We start from the raw sequence: 20,985 nt of genomic DNA, 5'->3' as shown, positions 1-20,985 counted from the left end.
ATACAAGAAAACACTGGTCTTGTTTTTTTCACCCACAAGAGGACATTTTTAACTCGGCAGCAAACGGACACCACTCCATCAGAAAGTTGAAGGAAGGAGAAGAAAAGCGTTCTCTGGAAGGCCTGCCCTCCTGTCCTAAAATGGTATCACTGTCCAGTTCTCGACTCTCCTGGGAGGGAAAGTCCTTTCATCAACTCATTTGGGCTTGAGCGAGCTGCTCTGTAAGGATGAACCTCAGTGATCAAGTTCACTGGAGAATGACTGTTAAGTCCAAGGCTAACATGTTTATTCCACTTGTTTCCATGAAGGGAAGTCCCACTGGGTCAGAACTGTCACCAGGTTTTACGGAGGGCACAGGCTCAAGACAAGGGTCAGTACACAAGTATGAGTCTTATCAAGTTGAGGGGACACTAAGATGGTTCTTGGAATAAATGCCAAAACCCTTGCTAAAGTCAGCACAGTCCTACTCTGACCCCACCCACCTCCCAGCCACACTGTGAACTCACCCTTTGCTCTCTCTTCTCTACCCACGCTGGCCTTCTTTCAGTGTCACAGAGTTGCTATATAACTCCCCACCACAGGGCCTTTGCACCTGTTCGCCTTTCTGAATGGAATGCTCTTTTCCCCTCTTTACTTGGTTAACTTCCCTATTGTTTCCTCAATGACTCCTTCCCTGTCCTCTCAGACAAGGTTACATTTCCCTCTTATATCTTCTCAGAGCACCATGGACCTCTCTTTCATAGAACTTTACCTCGTCATATTTTGCTTCTATTTGCTTGTGTGATTACTTGATGAATAACAATGACAGTAACCTATTTCATTTTAGCTATTTTATACATTTTTCAGAGTTAGTAGGCCATCATTGCTTATCTAGAGTTGACTTCCCATCAGACTCAGTATATTAAGTTTCTGTGAACAAAATAACGTGTTTTCCCTTACGAAACTACTTTAAAATCACTCAATACACATATAATGAAGGGACTCAAACCCATTTTCCCCAAAACGTTTTCTTTGTAAAACTGGGATGTGTCCTACATACCTGCTAGTCTCAAATATGGAGTTTATTTGGCTCCACAGAAGGGAAGGGGCTTATCTGGGGTAGAAGCAGACCAGCGCTACGGCTCAAGGTCAGAGCCAAGGGCTCTTAATCTTCGAAAAATGCATCCATGGGTATTTCACAGAGTCACCAGCACTGTCAATTCCATTTGTTAATACAGCACCATCCTGCCGACAGATCCAAATCCAGATTCTAACCCTCAGCAAGCCTACTTGACTGAGCTTCCAAAATATCTCTACCCTGTCCACTGCTTTCATTCACCATTACTAACATCCCTGTCCAAGCCACCATCAGAATGACCTGAGTAGTGAATGAACACTCTCAAGGAAAAGTCTAAATATGAATGAGGACAGGGAGGCAGAATGACTTTACAAGGCAGGGGACACTTAACTGGGGTCTTGAAGGATAAACAGGAGTTTTCTGGAAAGCAGAACAACATCGCAAAGGCACAGGGTCAGGAAAGGTCTCAGTAGAAACCACACCATAAACAAGAAAAACAGTACAGAGGCAGACTCAACTGGTTCCCACTGATGCCGAAAGAAAGACATCTCACCTCAAATTTCTGCCGCAGTTCCTCATTGCCCTCACTGCCTTCCGGTGGCACAGGTACATTGAAGTACTCGCCTTCCTCCTGGCTCAGTAACTTAAACCTAAAGGGAGCAAAGGAAAGACAAATTCCATGACTCTACTTAATATCATTTTGTTGATTAGGATAAGGGAGGGAAGTCTATAGAAGGCTCTACTTTAAAAACATGTGTTGAGGGTTTTTTGTTTGGGGGTATGTGTGTGTGTGTGTGTAGCCAGGGGTGCTATATATTCTTATAACCATCAGAAACACATCAGAAAAAAATGGGTTTATAGGATGCAAAGTTCTCTGTCTCTCTAAACACACACAATTTTCTTGATTATATCATTCAATGTTTCTACCTACTTTTTTGGTCCATTATGTGCTTTCTGATTCTGAAAGAATGTTGAGGATCTTCCACTGTCAACGTATTCCTATCATGCTGTCCCAGCATTTCTATCCCCTTTCACTGTACCATGCTGCCACCCGGCCATCCCAGCACTTGGATGACTCTGGACTTGTCTCACTGATGCCGTTTTTCTATGCAGAAACCTTCCCAAAGTGCTCGGTAGTCGAGCTCCTGAGAAAGTACACAAGCCCTGGAGTCCAACTATGCCTGGGTCCAAATCTCACCTCTTCCCTTGCCTCTTTGGATAATCGAATAAGCTAGGTAGGCCCTCTGAGCCTCGATTTTTCTCATCAATAAATAGGAATAAAAGTCTTTTTCATAGGATGACTGTGAAGCTGAGACATGATGATGCATGTAAAATGGTAAGCCTGGTGCCTCGCACTTAGCAAGTGTTCAATAAAAGGTATCATCATCATTGTTACTGATATTAATATGACTATAATAAACAAGATGGTTTCAGTTTGTTTCTAGACCACAAAGATGTTTCCATCTAGTCAGACTGAGATGAGTGTGAGGAAGGAAAAGGGACACTCCAAAGGCACTGGAGTCAGCAGGGGGGAAAGAACCCAAAACTGCTCACCCCCAGAGACTTTCTAACCAGAATTTACAATTTTCATCACAATTTTTTTCTCCATTCACAAATCTTCCTAGGCAGCTTCTAAAAACAGAGAGATAGGTGACTCAAAGCAGAGATGACAATTTGAGCCTGGACACCTCCACATTTAATAGTCAGTGCTCATCTTCCAAACTGCCAAAGAAATTACCAAAATAAATACAAAAATAAGAGAACATCTGTATCTTTGCTGGAAATCAAGAAGGGTGCTATACACATAGCAGGGACTTTCAGGAAGTTCTGCAAATTAAAGTATTAGTAAGAGAGCATGGAGCAATGTTTGGCAAAATTCCTCCAGCTTTGGGGATTTTGCTAAATCTGGATGTTATTTTTGACAATGCTTTTCATTAAATCAGCTTTTCAAATAATAAATTCACTTTAAAAAGACACTTTATATCTCTTCTTTGTAAAGAAAGCCAACAACACTTGTTACAAGCAGAAAGTATGTATCTGTAAAAAATGAAGCATACATGAATCAAAGTTACTCAAAGCCAAGTAGATGGTGTTGCTTACCAAAGGCTCTGAGACTAATACCTGCACCTTTTATTAAAATGGGAGATCAGCAAGCAGCAAGGGTTAAAGAGTATTAAGGATACACCAGCACCCTCTGAGACTTTCTCTGTAGTAAACTCAGGAACTGAAGCAACACCAACAAAAGAATAGTTTTGGGACTTCCCTGGCGGTCCGGTGGTTAAGACTCCACGTTCCCAATGTAGGAGACACGGGTTTGATCCCTCGGGGAACTAAGATCCCGCATGCTGTATGGCGCGGCCAATAAATAAATAAATAAATAAAAAAAAAAAAAAAAAAAAGAATAGCTTTGTCAGGGTACAATTCAATATGGCTGATGCCCTAACCATGTACTACCTAAGCCATTTGGGGCCCCATACTTTGGAAAATACACATCAAAGAGGATTGACCAGCTGTGAACAGCCAGTGGGAACCTCAACAGGACCCCACTAACAACCCTGGAACAGACCAGCAGGGACTGGATGAGGATCCAAAATTCCGATCCATATTCAGCAAGTACAGGACACGTCAGCACCTGGGGCATTGGTTAGAGCACGGCACTACCACCTCACGTTTGCTGTGGCCAGTACGCTGTCACTATGGCCTCCAAATATGGACAACTGTGCCCATTAGAAAAGAAGAGCAGGAACCCCTTCCGACTATGAGATGCACAAAACCAACAGGGGGAAGATGCCCCTCCATGGGGCAGTAGGGCTGCCTGCCGTGCAGCTGACTCTAGCCGTAGCCCTCTCCCAACTATCTACAGGACCAGGACCATCGATCCAACAAAGAAGAACTCCAAAAAATACAAAATGCTCCTTTCTCCCTTCATCTGGATGTGAAAGATTAGAACAGGGACACTCAACATTTCTGTGTTCACCCTTTTATAAGGAGGGCATGTGGAAAACTCATTAAAATAAAGAGAAACGATGAGAATTGGATTCCCATGAAATAGAACTGGTGCCAAAAGAGAGAAAATTCCAGAAAATATCTAACTCATATTTTCAATGAGATCCAAGAGGTTGATGCATCTATGAAGCGGCAACAATCTGAGCTTAGGAAAGACTACTTTCAGAAGAAAAATATAATTAGTAAATTTTAAAATCCATAGGAGACAGTAAACACTAGGATGGATAATTCAGAAAACAACTAGTGAATCAGTGGACAAACTAGAGAACTTTTTCTGGCAGTTGGCTTGATATTTATTATATTAATTAGAGTTGAATGGAATGCTTTATATACCATTAAGAAAAAATGCATATTACCAAAATTAACCTACAACATCAAAGAGGGGTATATTGCAACATATATTTCAGCAAATGTATAGTTTATCCTTCTTACATAAAAAGTTCTTCTAGGGCTTCCCTGGTGGCGCAGTGGTTGAGAGTCCGCCTGCTGATGCAGGGGACACAGGTTCGTGCCCCGGTCCGGGAAGATCCCACATGCCGTGGAGCGGCTAGGCCAGTGAGCCATGGCCATTGAGCCTGCGCGTCCGGAGCCTGTGCTCCACAACGGGAGAGGCCACAACAGTGAGAGGCCCACATACCGCAAAAAAAAAAAAAAAAAAGTTCTTCTAAATTAATAAGAAAGTGATAGGCAAAACACCGGAAATAGTCACTTATAAATACAAAAATAAGGCAATATACAAATGAAAACATTCAACATAATTAGTAACAAATATATGTATAATAATAATAAATATTTATATTATAAAATAAGAAAAGTATATATAAAAATGTGTATCATATTTTGTATGTTTATTATGTAAATATGTATAATTAGTAACAAAATAGGTATAGCCTTTGCATCATCTTTGAAATTTATAATACCAGATGTTGACAAGTGTGGGTGAAATGAAAAGTCTCACACAGCATTGGTGAGAATGTAAACTGACTGAAAAAAATTACAGAACATTATGGCAAATACTTGAATAATGCATATGGTCTCAAAGCCATTGATTCCAGGCTTAGGAATTTTTAAGGAAATAATTAAAGCCATGCACAAAGGTTTCACTATAAGTATGTTTACTGTAGAATTATTTATATAGGTAAGTATTGCATATCTTATAATAAGAATATGATTATGTACATTGAGGCTGATCTCTAAGAATGGACTATATGAAGCTACTAAAAATGATGTTGCCTAAGATTACTGAATGATAAGGAAAAGGGTTCATAATGCATTGTTAGGTGAAAAATGCACACTGCCAAACAGTATGGACAGTAAGTTTTCATTTTTGTTTCATACACACACACACAGCAAAAAACTCTAAAAATGGTCAATAGTGATTATCTCTGGGCAATGGGATTCTGATAATATTTTGTTTGCTTATTTATATTTTTCTAATAATTATTCAATTAATAATAATGACTAACACTTACTGAGTGCTTACTATTTACCAGACACTGGGCACTTCACTTATATTAACTAATTTAATGTCACAACAATCCTATGACTTAATTACCACTATTATCTCCAAATGAGGAAAGAAGGCACAGAAAAGCAAAGTAACTTGCCCAGGGGTACACAGCTAGGAAGTGGTAGGACAGAAATTCTAACCCACGAAGTCTGATTCCAAAGCTTTAGTTATTTTTTGTGTGTGATAAGACCAAAACATGACTATTAGTAATAACAAAAGAAAGCTTAAAGAAATATGACTTTAAGGTAACAATGATTTAGGATAATCTGTTCAGCTGCAGAAAAAAAAGAAAAGAATGAAATAGCAAAGGAAAAAAATAAAACCTTTAGAAACAGAAACACCATGATAAAAATGGAGAAATTAAGACCAAACATGTTAAAACACTTCCCTACGGAAAAGAGGAAAACACTTCCAGAATGACGTTTTCTTTTTTCTTTTCTTTTTTTAAATCCAACAACATGTCACTTTCCTTACGGAAAAGAGGAAAACACTTTCAGAATGACGTTTTCTTTTTTCTTTTCTTTTCTTTTTTTAAATCCAACAACATGTCACTTTTTACACAAAGCCAGAGGACTTGGAAAGACTGAACATGGAAGCATGGAAAATGATCGACTAGGCAAGAGGTCCCTACAATTCTGCAACCAAAGTGGACAGGTTAATTCTCTCTGTGTGGGACAGTTTCTCCCTAAATCTTCACTTGGTCCATTCCCTCACCCCCATCAGGTCTTGGCTGTATGTCACCTCTTCAGAGAGTCCCTTCCTGAGCACGCTATTAAACCAGAATGTCACCGTCCCCTGGCAGTCCCTACCCGTTTCTTGTTTACTTTTCTCTATAGCATTCATCAGCATCAAACACTATTTTCTACTATTCTGTATCTCTAGTGACTGGAACGGAGTGGACACTCAATATATATTTGAATAAAAGCCTACGATAAATGTGGAGGAGAGACAAGGAAGTTGTAAGGAGGACGATGGAAAGGATGTGAGGGCCCAGTGATCCATTCTCTTTCTTGCTAAACCAGTTTGATTTTTGATTGTCTTTCACTTGTAACTGAAAAAGCCCTGAGCAGGGACCATTCAGAAATGAGACAATTTCTCTTAAAGAGATAGGAGCACCCCTAATTACTACTTCTCCCAAAGTTCTAGTGCCAAGGTGGGCCATCTCTTCTGACTCCTTTACTCAGATAACTGGGAAAGAAACAGTTGCCAAAGAGGACTTATCCAGCCTCTTTGATGGGAATATTGGGGCAGGATTTTTTGCCATTAGAAGGGAATAAAGCAAAAATGTCAGAACAAAGGAGATTTTGCAGCTATGACAGCAACCTTCCAGCACTTTTGTGACCAGCCTTGGTAAGCAGTCCCAATGAAGAAGCATCTTTTAATGGAGTCACAATCTGACAGTGGATTACACATATCTTCTGGGTAAAGTGTGAGAGCCCTTTTAGTGCCCATGGGGCCTGTCAAGCCATATAATTGTGTAAAGTGGGGCAGTGTAAAACAATAGGGACTGGTGAGGACTGTGGCAAATAGAAAATCCACATCCTGTCTAAAGGGGGTATTAACTATTCAACTGTCCTCATTTTTGCCCTCTAGGTCCAGATTTTTATGGGAAATTTCCCGATTTTGAAAATATTGGCAACTAATTCTTTTTTCTTTTCTTTCTTTCTTTCTTTTTTCTTTTCTTTTTTTTTTTTTTTTTTTTTTGCATGAGGACTAAATAAAACTATCTATGAGGCAGAGCCAATCTACCAGCTTTCACTTTGTGTTTCACTTTGTGATTCTGCCTTAGTGTTTCACATTTAGGAGAAAAAAGGAAACATACTTGCTCCCACATTTTGATGGACCAAGCTGTACTGTTGCTTTCAAAGTGAAATTTCCCTTACCAGCCATCAACACCAGCTTTCTGCAGTTCAGAAATCCCAAATGATAAAGATCCCATGAAGTCATTCCTGCTGGTCAGATCCCAATCCCAAATCTCTACAGACAGTCTTCTGTCTTTGTCTGACTCTTTCAGCTGGCTGCAAGGAGAAAAAAAGAGAAGTCGGTGGAGGTTATGGTGATTTCTCAAGCAGATGAAATGTACAAGAGGACAAAGCCTGAAGGTAGGAATTTTTAAGGATTACAAGCTGTTCAGTTTCCATCCCAGGCAAGCTCCCCAGGGAGGTAGAGCTTTTCCTGTTTTACAGCCTGTGGTTTAAACAGGTGGAGGACCTAGGCCAGCTCTGACAGGGACAGTTCTAACTACTTCTGCTGCCTTCTGTCCTAATAGGATCCATGATGTTCAGGAAATCCTACTGACACAGTCACTATAAGAACTATAGATGTCAATCATATAATTGTGTGAGTGTTTGCACACATGGGGGTTGAGGATGAGGCTGAGGAAATGTATGAAGGAAAGAGTCTTGATGGTGCCAGTCTAGGAGAAATTGTTCTAGGGCATGTCCTTGACTGAGGCTGAGATAGGCCCCCAGTTTTGCCCTGAGAGGGGAAAGAAGGAATGAGGCACCACAAGGAATCATGCTTTTGGCCCATGGCCCTTGAAGTCAGACTGTCTGTCGCTGAATCCTGCTCCACCCTGTATTTGTTGTGGGACATTGGCCTGTGCTTTAACCTCTTTAAGCCCTGGTGGTAAAATGGGGATGAAATGACCAACGAAGCTAGATCAGTTAATACAGTGCTCATTATACATAGTACATGCTCAATAAATATCAGCTGGTATATGTCGTATTTGTTGGCCCAGATGCATCAGGAAGTGAACCCACATTCTTGAAGCACTAGCCAGGTAAAATCCTCCATGGCAGCTGGCAGAGAGCTCCCAGCAAGCTACAGGCCCAGCATTATCCACGCACCCAGCCCTAGAGAGGTCATCCCCACACCCTATGGGTTATGTCCCATGTTTGCCAAGACCCAGAGCTTCTCCCACAATTTGCCTTCACCTAGCAACACATCACACTATTTTCCATCCCACCCACTCTCCCACACCAGAGACATTCTCAGCACTGTATAAAAAAAAAATTCCAAGTTTTACTTGGCTTGCAATGCAAAAATGCAGATGGAGGGAGGAAGGAAAGGAAGGAAGGCAGGAGGGAGGCAGGGAAGGAGCAAAGGAAAGAGAAGCTGGGAGAGGACCTCCCCAACCTCAGGTGGCCCACAACCCAACCTGCACCACCCAGGCTGGGCTGCAATGATTTTAACTTACAATCTAAATGTCTCGTTCCACTCCGGGTTGAGGGAGCACTTGATGGTTTTGGTCTTCTGCTTGCTCTCACTCTTGGGATCAGGAATCAGTTTCAGTTTCACGTAAGGATCTGACAAGCCATTAGGGTCCATAGGTACAAGGTTTTTAGCATCTCTTACTAAAAACAGAAAAAGCAGTTTTAGCATTAATAGCCCCAGAATATTTAAGCACCAGCTACTGATGGTTGTAGAACCTGTGAAAAGATCACTGGCATCACACTTACTTAATGGGAATTTTCATTTATTAACATCAACAGCTAAGAAGCGCACAAAGTGAGATAAACTGAAAAGATGTAGACTCTGCTCTATAATGGTTTAAAATTGATTTCTGACTTTCATACTGCTCTCCCCACTCTGCCCTGTAGATTAACTGTAAGTTCTCTAATCTTATTTTCCAAAAAGTCTACAAGAAAGATTGGCTTTTTCCATCTAGCATAATGCTTTCAAGGTTCATACACATTGTACTTCATTTATGACTGAACAATATCCGCTTGTATGGATATATCAAATTTTGTTTATCCATTCAACAGTTGATCAATATTTGGGCCATTCCCACCTTTTGGCTATTGTGAATAGTGCTGCTATGAACATGTGTGTACTCTGACACAAAAGGTCACATATTCTATGATTCCATTCATATAAAACATCCAGAACAGGTAAATCCAAAGAGACAGCAGACTAGTGGCTGCCAGGAGCTGGTGGTAGGTGGAATGGGGAGTTACTACCTAATGGTTATGGGGTTTCCTTTACAGGTGACAAAATTCCTTGGAACTAGATAGAAATGATGGTTGCACAACACTGTTCATGTACTAAATGCCACTGAATTGTACACTTTAAAATGGTTAATTTTATGTTATGTGCATTTTACCTGAATTCAAAAAGAAAAAGCTAAAAGACAAAGAGTGCCCTCTAAACCAAAGTGCAACTATTTTCCATGTGGCACCCATAACCAGTATCCAGACAGCCCATAGAGAGAAAAAGAGCAGCATTACCATTAGGCTCCACCCTCAACCAAGAACACCCTGGGTAAAGGAGGCTTAGAGAGGGGAAAGAAAGCAGAGATCAGCAGTGCAGATGCAACTGGGAATAGGGAGGATAAGGTAGAATAAGACATCAACCTGGAGAAATGGGAAGAAGTTAGTTAGGAGTCAGTTCAAAACCAGTAATGCAGAGAGCCAAGGGAAGGAATGTATTAGCAGACTCAATCAGACTATCTGCTAGAAGGCTAATAAATAATGACTCCTACCAGGAATGCAAAGATGGTTCAACCTTAGAAATCTATTATTAAAATATTCATCATATTTATAGGTCAAAGGAGAAAACCATAGGATCATTGCAATTAGCTAGAAATAACAGGAAATTTTCTTCACAGGATAAAGGATATCTGAAATAATAGACACCAAAGTTAATGATAAATGCAATCCCATTAAAGTCAGGAATAAGACAAAGATACCCATTACCACAGCCATCATTCAACATCTTTTCTAAGTATTTCATAAGTGTAATAAGATAACAGAACCAGAAATGTAGGGGTAAAGCACCCCCCATTCCCTGCAACCTTTGCTTCCACCCCCATCACCTCCTCCCTGGTGCTTATCATCCAGCAATTACACTACTTTTTCTTTTTTTCCTTTTTTTTCAGTACGAGGGCCTCTCACTGTTGTGGCCTCTCCCATTGCGGAGCACAGGCTCCAGACGCGCAGGCTCAGCAGCCATGGCTCACGGGCCCAGCCGCTCCGCGGCACGTGGGATCTTCCTGGACCAGGACACGAACCCGCGTCCCCTGCATCGGCAGGCGGACTCTCAACCACTGCGCCACCAGGGAAGCCCTACACTACTTTCTTAAACTCAGTTTCATGTACCCCACGATCTTATGCCACTTCCCATTTTCTAGTTCATTAACTCTAGTACCCCACTGCTACAGGCCTTTCATCACCAATCAGTCTATTGAGCACAATATATTTTCTCTTTCTCCCCATTCCCTCTTGCCTTTACTCCATTCACCCCCAGTTTAGAGTTTTGGGTGCATTAAAATCACTCCCTGAAATTACTGTCAACTCCCTTACTCCTCTTTCTTTCTATTTTATCTGACAAACACAGCCTTAGTTAAATTCAAATATTTTCCCTTTATTTTCCTACATGCAAGCAGCTAACCACTGCTGGGGATGGGAGTCAGGGGAGGCTCACTTGCCTCAGATCATATAGCTAGTAAAGGGTTGAGACTGAATAAATGAAATGAGGAAAGGGCTGGGTGGACTGTCTGAGGAGTGACAAGGGACCCCGGGATGCAAGTTGTAACTTATTCTGCATTGACACTGTTCTGGACTCTAGTACATGGCCCTTTCTTCCATTTATCCACAGGCTGAATTCATGTTCTACCTCGGCTTGCAAGTTGTATCTCATTTTTTTGCACCAAAAGCAAGAATTTTTCCTCTTTGATTTGGTTAAGCTCAATAAGCAGGTCCCTGGGGCTTCCCTGGTGGCACAGTGGTTGAGAATCTGCCTGCTAATGCAGGGGACACGGGTTCGAGCCCTGGTCTGGGAGGATCCCACATGCCGCGGAGCAACTAGGCCCATGAGCCACAACTACTGAGCCTGCGCATCTGGAGCCTGTGCTCTGCAACAAGAGAGGCCGCGATAGTGAGAGGCCCGCACACCGCAATGAAGAGTGGCCCCCGCTTGCCACAACTAGAGAAAGCCCTCGCACAGAATCGAACACGCAACACATCAAAAATAAATAAATTAATTAAAACTCCTACCCCCAACATCTTCTTAAAAAAAATAAATAAATAAGCAGGTCCCTAATGTGTTAGGCATTCTGCTAGGTACTGGTGACAGGGGGGCCAACATAAGATGTTGATCCTGTCCCCAAGGAATATATAAAACCAAATTTATTCAAAGTATAGTTGATTTCTAATGAGACAGTAGCCAGGTCATATAGTGCAGTGGATACAGGGCTATAAGATGCCAGGGTCTGCATCTTGCCTAGCAGGTATTTCACATTTTTTCTTTGTGCGGTCGTGGGCCTCTCACTGTTGTGGCCTTTCCCGTTGCAGAGCACAGGCTCCGGACGCGCAGGCTCAGTGGCCATGGCTCACGGCAGGCAGACTCTCAACCACTGCACCACCAGGGAAGCCTGGTATTTCACATTTTTAAACCTCAAATTCTTGATGAGTGAAATGGAGATAATACATACCTCATTGGGTTATTATAAGAGTACAGTCAGACAAGGAATATACATGTTTAGCACAGAAGCTGGCACCTAGGGAATAGTCAATAAATGCTAGCTATATTATTGCTATTCCATTGTTATTAAAATTCATATGCAGTGCCCCTTTTGCCACATTTGTCTATTTTTATTATGAAGACTTAACCATTTCCAAGCAGACTGATATTAAACAGAACCACTTGTGGTTTTCCTTCTTGAGAATAATGCATCCGACTTTTCCATTTGAACCCTTCTAGAGGAATGTTTCTCAACCCTCAGCGTGGATAAGGGTCACCTGGAGGACTTGTGAGACATGTGTTCCCACAGATAGATTCTGATTCAGTAAGTCTGGAGTGACACCTGCTCATTTGTTTCTCTATCAAGTTCCCAGGCGATGCCAATGCTGCTAGTCCACAGAGCACACATTAGGTAAAACTTTCCTAGATGATATAATTTCTTAATATCCCCATGCATGTCCCCCATGGAATACAATCTCCAACTGTTACTTTCATTTATTGAGCCTTCCAAGGAAAACAGCATGTGCCAGTTTCTAGGCTGGGATCTTGGAATGACACATCTATCACTCTAGGGAGCTGCATAAAAACATGGTTTGAGACGCTCTGAAGTGCAAGAAACTTGTCTGTCTGGTTGATTGGCAACACATATGCAAGTGGAAACAGCTCGTCTTTCTTCAAAGACCACACTCCCTCCCCTGACTTATGAACTGACACCACAGGACAATCACCAGGACGTTCCTCTATTGTAAGTTTGCAACCTCACAGCTCTTTCAGAGTGCTCTTTGCAGGACAAGTGTATGTTGTATTCTTGAGCCAATCTCATAACTAATGATTTAAGAATGACCTCTCCCTGGGCACCTACTTCCCCTGAACAAAACATTCCTAACTGAAGCATGACTCCATCTTTCCCCCAACCCTTATAGAACCCTTTCTTCTACTTCTGTCCTTTTGGGTCTCTCCTCTACCAAAGGGGCCAAAAATTTCTGTGGAAAGGTACGGAACAGAATTGATTCTGGGACTGTTGGCATTCGCATCTCCAAGAGCTCTGGCTCCTAGAGCCACTGTATCATGAGCAGTTGACAGTAGCTGCAGGCTAAGATCCAAAGGCCTGTCCCTCCTGAAGCTTTTCAAAGTACAGTCATGTTTCCCAGCAGCAAGAGAGCTGCATATGTATCGAGAAAGCAAATCTCTCTAGACCACACTTGGCGAGACTGACTTTGATTTTTCTTGATAAATGTTTCTTTACTATCTTTGTTGAAATTCAGCCAGCCCAGATGGTACAAAATGCTTCACACAAAGCAGAAATAGCAACCTTCCCCCCTGGTGGAAGTCTGCTAAGTGCACAGGAGAAAAGTGTCCCAATCAAGAGAACATTGCTTGCCTTGGAAGTGAAGCTGGCTGGGGGGTAAGATCTGGCTGTTTCCATCAAAGGGCCTTCAGAGCAAATGAGGCCTCTGCATTCTGGTGCAAGTTACCTAACACAGTGCTGAATCCATAAAAGATAGCACTACTGTTAACTATTTTCCTAAGAATCGTTCTTCACCAAGAACTTTCCTAGTCTTTTTTTTTTTGAACCAACTATTGGAAAGTCTGAATAACTGTGTTGCTTTATAGCCATTATCCTCCACTGTGTGAACCAGGAGCTTCTCTTCATTAACTCCTTTTGAAGGTACTTTCTTCAACATCACGAGTCCTCATTTGTCCTCATTACATATCCTCAGAACAGTTATTCAAAGCAACACCCACCAACATTAAGTTATGTTTGAGGATGTTTGCAATGACAAAAAGTAGGAAATAATCTGAGTGCCCATCAACAGGGGAAGGGGTAAATAATCTACAGCATATTCACACTGTGAAATACTACGTACATGTCAATAACACTGGGCTATCTACATGCACTAACATGTTGAAGAAAATAGCAAGATGAAGATAGACAATTACAGTATAATGCTTCTTTATTTAAGAAAAAGATCTGAGGACATCAGTGGTTCAATTGATGAACTCTGGATCGGGACTGTGAATTAGATAATAGCGTTGGGTCAATGTGACATTTCCTGAGTTGGATAACTGTACATATGCAAGAGAAGGTCCTTGTTCTTGGGAAATACACACTGAAGTATTTAGGGGCAAATGAGAACCATGACTCCAACCTATTCTCAGATGGCTCGGAAAAAATATACACACATATAAAAATATTTAATAGAGAGAATGATAAACCAAATGTAGCAAGATATGAACAAGTGGCAAATCAAATCAGGTAAAGAGCATGCAGATATTCCTTGTACTGTTCTTGCAACTTTTCTGTAACTTTGAGATTATGTCAAAATTAAAAGTTTTAATAAACAAGGCCCTCCAAATCTTCAAGAGACAAGTATAATAAAATAAATTTTTTACAAGGTCATATATGAATGTAAATATATAGAAAAGAGTCTGGAAGGATAAACCCAAAATTGGCCTGAAGTAACGGTTACATCTGTGGAAGAGGTAAAGGAATCTGGTTTGGGGGTTGTGGGCAAAAGAGACATTAGCCTTAACTGTCATATTCTGAATTTATTACAAAGTGAATGCATTCTTGTATTAACTGTGTTATTAAAACTTAGTTTAAAAAACAATTCAGTTGTGGTGCATGTACAGCCTCCAAGAATCCATTGCTCTGGCCTTCAGAGACCTGCACCCTGTTCCCCAGAGACTTTTTAGAGCAACTAGATCTGCAAAGATTATGGTTTGAATCCCTGAGCCCTTGGTGAACCATGCACAGACCCAGAATGACCTCATTAAGATCAGCTGGATGCCCCCAGCACATATCCCAGGACCAAAGCAGGGTTGGAGGAAAGAGACTAAACACGTGAAGAATTTCAGAACTATCCACCTATTTTAGCTCTGCACGCCCCTTTCCATGCCAGTGACCTCCTGATGGATGACAGTTCACTGGACCTTTGGTTAACCCCAAACCCCTCTACACTGCCCTGCTACCCCTTAAGTTGGAAGCTTCTTCAGCCCTCTACTCCTAGATCCGCATCCTTTTGATTCCTGTTCACTTATTACTTCTTCTAACCTCAAGGTTCTCTGATGCTACAGCTTTTGGGAGCCATGGATCCATCAGAATCCCCTTCCAGTCGTCTTAACTGGCCATCCCTGGCCTCATCTGATGGAATCTGATTACAAAGTAAGCAAAGCTGGGGTCTTTGGGCAGCCCACATGCAGCATCTAAGGCATCCCAAGCACATCGTGGCCAAAGGCTCCTAGAACAGCTGGCTTCCCGTCACTGCTGGTGATGGTACAGTTATCACACATCCATTTATTTGTGTTGAGACAGACTTCCAGCTGGGACCGTCACAGTGTCTGTCTGGAAGAGAGCCTGTCAAGCCAAGGCAAGTGAAACGATAATGGGGGAGCTAATGCAGGCGAATCAGGAACCAAATTAGCAATAGTTAGACTGTGGAGTCACACACACCTTCAGGTCTGAATCCTGCCTCTGCCTTTACTCTCACTAACTAGGTGCCCTTAGTAAAAAGACTTCTCTGAGCCTGAGTTCCCCTGTCTTCGAAATGCTGATAAAGTCACATACAACTCAAAGGGATGTGTGATAATTATAGGATGGCCATCCATGCCAGTTTACCCAGAACAGCCTCAGTCTCTATCTGTTGTCCTTTTACTCTCAAGAGAGTCCAGTTAGGACAATAAATTATATGGTTCCCCTAATTATAGAGGATAATGGTGTTCAAGTATAGTGTAAAGCACACGGCAGAGGTTCAACAAACGTTGATTTCCTTTCTCCTTTGAGAGAATTTAGATCAAATTATATAACTGTTAAGATCCATTTCAAGGTTAAAAGAGCATCTCTCCAATGTGATTTTCATATAAATGAACCTAGAGGAGGTAGTCAGAGTATGACAGATGATCTGAAGCCAAATGTGATAGATCCCTTCCTTCTTCATATATTATGGCTTCCTCTCCATCCCAATCCAGCCACCTGGAGTCTCACCTGGAATGGCTCTTCCTCTGAACTCCCCAATAACCTTTTATCCTTTTAATCCCCTGCTCCCTTTACACCAATTTATTTTTTTAACCTCATCAAACCCTCAGATCCCTCAACTCTTTCCTTTCCTCCGGTCCATCAGTGTGCGCCTGAGTTATTACTTTTTTCCTAACCCTACCAATGTGGAAAGCCCTCCAATCACTTCTGGCCACAGGCTTAAACATTTTTTTTTTTTTTTTTTTTTTTTGCGGTACGCGGGCCTCTCACTGTTGTGGCCTCTCCCGTTGCGGAGCACAGGCTCCGGACGCACAGGCTCAGTGGCCATGGCTCACAGGCCCAGCCACTCCGTGGCATGTGGGATCTTCCCGGACGGGGGCACGAACCCGCGTCCCCTGCATTGGCAGGCGGACTCTCAACCACTGCGCCACCAGGGAAGCCCATTTCTTTTTTAAATGTCTGGTAGAATTCCACAATATAAATTTCATTTCAAGCACTTCTTTATCTGGATACCACAAATTTTGATGTGTTGCATTTTCATTTTCTTTCATGGGTTCAAAATCTTTTCTAATTTTCCTTGAGATTTCCTCTTTGAACCACAGATTAAATAGAAGTTTGCTTTTTAATTTCCACATTTTTCCAGGGGCCCTACTCCCATGATTTTAATTTCTACCTAAAAGCTCTTTACTGAGCTTTATAACAGAACACACAACTGTCTACCATATATCTGGTACTGTATATCCCATAAGTACATCAACCCAAAGCATGTCCAAGAATACTCACTCTCATGAAGTAAGTCAGAAAGAGAAAAACAAATACCGTATGCTAACACATATATATGGAATCTAAAAAAAAAAAATGGTTCTGAAGAACCTAGGGGCAGGACAGGAATAAAGACACAGACGTAGAGAATGGACTTGAGGACATGGGGAGGGGGAAGGGTAAGCTGGGATGAAGTGAGAGAGTGGCATGGACATATATACACTACCAAATGTAAAATAGCTAGCTAGCTATTGGGAAGCAGCCACATAGTACAGGGAGATCAGCTTGGTGCTTTGTGTCCACCTAGAGGGGTGGGATAGGGAGGGTGGGAGGGAGATGCAAGAAGGAGGGAGTATGGGGATATATGTATATGTATAGCTGATTCACTTTGTTATAAAGCAGAAACTAACACCCCATTGTAAGGCAATTATACTCCAATAAAGATGTTAAAAAAGAGAGAAAACTTTCCTGTGAACCACTAAAAAGGAAGAAATGAAAATGAAGTCTTTTAAACATTCTTTTCTTAAAAAAAAAAAAAGAATATTCCCTCCCTGTCATTATCCCCCATCCCCCACCTACCTACCAGCATACAGAACAGAGCATATGTGTTGCCCCTCTTTCAATGCCATCCTTGATGAGTGCTTAACCATTCACCCAACTGTGCTGAGAAATCTGGAAATCACCTTGGTCGCCTCCCCTCGGTAAAATCTTTGACTGTGTACTATTCATTCTACCTCTTTATCATTTTATGTACCTGAGCCCTTCTTACTATCCACACTGTTACCACCTTAACAGTAATAATTGTGTCATAGGGTTATGTGATTACTAAGTTATATCTGAAGCCTGTAAAGTGCCTGGTATCGTCCTTGGCAGGTAATGAGTGATGGGTAAACAGCAGTTGCACATGGTTGTTGTTTGCACATTCCTTTTTTCTCTCCTAGCTGGTTTCTCGCCTACAGTCTTGCTCCTTTCTGCGCTTCCTCCACGCCCCTACATCAAAGAGATCTTTCAAAACCTCAAGTCTGATTACATGCTCTCTAAACAAAACACTTCATAGTTTTAGAAAATCTATTAATATTATTCACTATAAAACTAGGTCAAAGGAGAAAAAACATGTCATTATCTCAAAAAATGACAAAAAAGACAGGTGACAAAACTCAATAATCATTCTTTTAACCCTTAGAAAAATAGGAAGAGATACATGTTTTTCTTGGTATAATAAATGTATCAAAGGCTTTCATCGTGCTTACTGGTGAAACTCTAGAGGCATTTCTAGTTCCCTTAAGGCTGCAATCAAATTAAAAATGCCTACCATCACCACTATAATTTAACATCATTCTGGAAGTACCAACCAATATAATTACATAAAAGAAAAATATTAAGAGGCTTAGATGTTGGAAAAGAGAAGACAAAATTAGCTTGTATTGTCTCAACTGTATCTTAGAGAAATTCTTCAGTGGTTCTGGCAAGCGATTGACACTCTCTGGTTTGCAAGCCCTGATAAATTTTTCCCTTTTTTAATCTCTTAGTCATTCAGTGGGAATTCGGAAGAAGGAGAAGTTAAATATATGGTCTCAGTTGAGCATGAATTACTTTTTTAATTTAAAAAAGTTACTCTAGGGCTTCCCTGGTGGCACAGTGGTTAAGAATCCACCTGCCAACTCAGGGGACACGGGTTCAAGCTCTGGTCTGGGAAGATCCCACATGCTGCGGAGCAACTAAGCCCGTGCACCACAACTACTGAAGCCCGCGTGCCTAGAGCCCACGCTCTGAAACAAGAGAAGCCACCGCAATGAGAAGCCCGCGCACTGCAATGAAGAGTAGCCCCCACTCACCGCAACTAGAGAAAGCCCGCTGCAGCAACGAAGACTCAACGCAGCCAAAAAATAAATAAAAATAAAATAAATAAATTTATTTTAAAAAATTAAAAAGTTACTCTAAATCTGGGAGAAAAATATCTTTACTTAATGGGAGGCCAGTCTTGTGCACAGTTACGCTCAACAAACTTGAATTGGATACAACTTGGATGCCCCAAGATCCAGTCAGCTGATTCCCCCAAGCTCAGAGTCTGTACATCACTGCCAAAACCACGCAACTTTCATGCTGTGTAGCTGGTTTCTTCTTAGAGCCAGAAACTTGGAAAGCTGGGCATTCTATAATCCACTGAACCCAGTTTAGTGTCATCTATTTTCTACAGAGGTTTCCCTGGTCACTCAGGGTCTTGCAATTCCCAGGGCTGCTCTGCACCTGCTACGACTCTATACAGCCTCAACCCCTAGAGGTCCAGAGACCACTCCACTCCCCGGAGAGGATCGGGGTTGGTCACCCTTTGAGATCTCACAAGCGCAGCCTGGCACTCCCCAATGGTGTGGGCGATGTCACTGGGCCACCCTGGTGATGCAGGGAGAGTGTGCACCATGTAGATAGAGGAGGTGCTCTTCAGACCAGCTTGGAAAAACAAGCATAAACCCTGGCCTCATGAACACCTGTTCCCCTCAGGCTGGCCCTGGGGGTCTTTCCTATGCCTAGGACAGATGGTTTGTGAGTAAGGCACCCAATAAGCTAGCTTTATTTCTTGTTTGGAGACCACCTCATGCCTCAAGTTGAGAGAAAACAGAGAGACGAGGCTTATGGCTTCTCTGCCTGCATCCTCAGGACAAGAACTCTGATGGTGTGCCTGTGCCCAGCACCCCACCCCTCCACCAACCTGTGCTGAGCAAATGCAGCAGAGGCACCGGGCGGGTGGCGTCCAAACCCTGAGCTGCAGTGGCTGCTGACATGGCTTTGGGCGCTGCTTCACAATGTGATTATTTCTAAAGATGTGACATAAATACTAACATGGGGTCCCTGGAGCTGCAGAGTCACTACTCGGCAGCTTAATTTCGACATTCAATCAAAACTGTCCGGCGGCGGCTTTGCACAGCCCAAGTAGCAATGGCCAGAAGTCCCACAATCTGCTCTCTAAGTGATGGGTTTAATTTCCAGAGGCTCGGGACGAAAGCCTTCCAGCTCTGAGGAAGACAGGCTTAACCTCCTTTCTCTAGAGAACCAGTGCATATTTTCTCATTTCTTCGATGGGCACCCCGGCTTGATAGAAGAGTCCTATCTACATTAACCACATCACTGAATCATGGGACCCAACGGATTTTTTAAAACCCGACACCCACATTCTCACGTCATGTTCCCCAGGCAGTCAGAGGAAAGGGCTGTCATTTGAAGATAAGTTTTCTGTTTCTTCTACTGTCATTTGGGGATGATGAGGGAAGAAAACATCTGTTCAGAGAAGTCCCAACAGAGGAATATTCCCCGTTATGTACTGTCAAACATCCTCAATGGCACAGAAGCACTAAAAGAGGGAGAATTTTCCTGCTGGACCCATTTATCCTAAATGGATGGATGGATGATTAAAGCAATGGGTCTTAACCAGCCTGTAGGAAACAGGCATCCTTCCCATTTTCTGTTTATTATAATTTTACCAAACTATTCATATCTCAAGGTCATTATAGCACCTACTAAGTCCTCCCCACCTTCTCCCACTCTTCACCACTGTACGTAAATACACACACACACACACACACACACAATTATATTCAAAATACTTCCAAATGCCATAACCCAAGTACCAACTAAACAGTACTGATGCCATCCTCAGAATTAGAACAGGGTCTTGAAGGCCCCTCGAGATGCCCAGGTGTGAACTTTAGTTGCTGGGCTGTGGGGAGGTCCGGGGAGGATCTGGAGAGCAGCTGGGACAGCAGGGAGAGCCACCTCAGGAGAGTCACAGCTACTTGTCAGCTGGTGCGAAGCATAATCTGGAAGAATGTCCCAGTTGTCCTCAGACACTCATGCACATCCGATGACCATCTAGAAAAGGGCGCACAGCTGGCGTGGGGAGAATTTTCTTGCTTCTGGTCTATCACAGCCCCACCCTATGTCTCTGCCTGATACCCCAAGCTCAGCTCAGACTCAGGTGAACATTTCAGGGACCCTGCCCATCAGCAGATGCTGTCCTCTGGCTGAGAACAAGCTCTACGATGTTTCTTTCTGTAGCTCAAACCACAAGTTTGAGGCACACTTGTGGTGGGTAATATGTTGAGGTTTAAGTGATGTGCTTCTCCCACTTCGCACTTCATTGAATTCTGTCATTTATACCCCAAGGCCCTTTGCCCCAACCCAACCCAACCGTGCAGCTAGACTTGAGACATTCATGCC

The 20,985-nt window shown here is 42.3% G+C and overlaps 1 protein-coding gene across 2 annotated transcripts in view; it reads right to left on the bottom strand.

Annotated features, from left to right (window-relative positions):
- The window catches only part of PRKCB (protein kinase C beta), a gene marked incomplete at both ends in the record, with an annotated part of 309,492 nt that overhangs the window by 83,312 nt on the left and 205,195 nt on the right, over positions 1 to 20,985 (bottom strand). For both annotated transcript variants that reach the window (XM_079719618.1, XM_079719617.1), the window contains 3 exons: positions 1,611 to 1,707; positions 7,457 to 7,591; positions 8,773 to 8,929. In XM_079719618.1, coding sequence (XP_079575744.1) covers positions 1,611 to 1,707; positions 7,457 to 7,591; positions 8,773 to 8,929 — 389 coding nt within the window. The remainder of the gene's footprint in view (positions 1 to 1,610; positions 1,708 to 7,456; positions 7,592 to 8,772; positions 8,930 to 20,985) is intronic.

The sequence above is a fragment of the Hyperoodon ampullatus genome (genome assembly GCF_949752795.1).
Source record: "Hyperoodon ampullatus genome assembly, chromosome: 14".
Lineage (NCBI taxonomy): Eukaryota > Metazoa > Chordata > Mammalia > Artiodactyla > Ziphiidae > Hyperoodon > Hyperoodon ampullatus.
The sequence above is the reverse complement of the archived record's forward strand: the minus strand, read 5'-3'. Positions and strand labels throughout refer to the sequence as shown.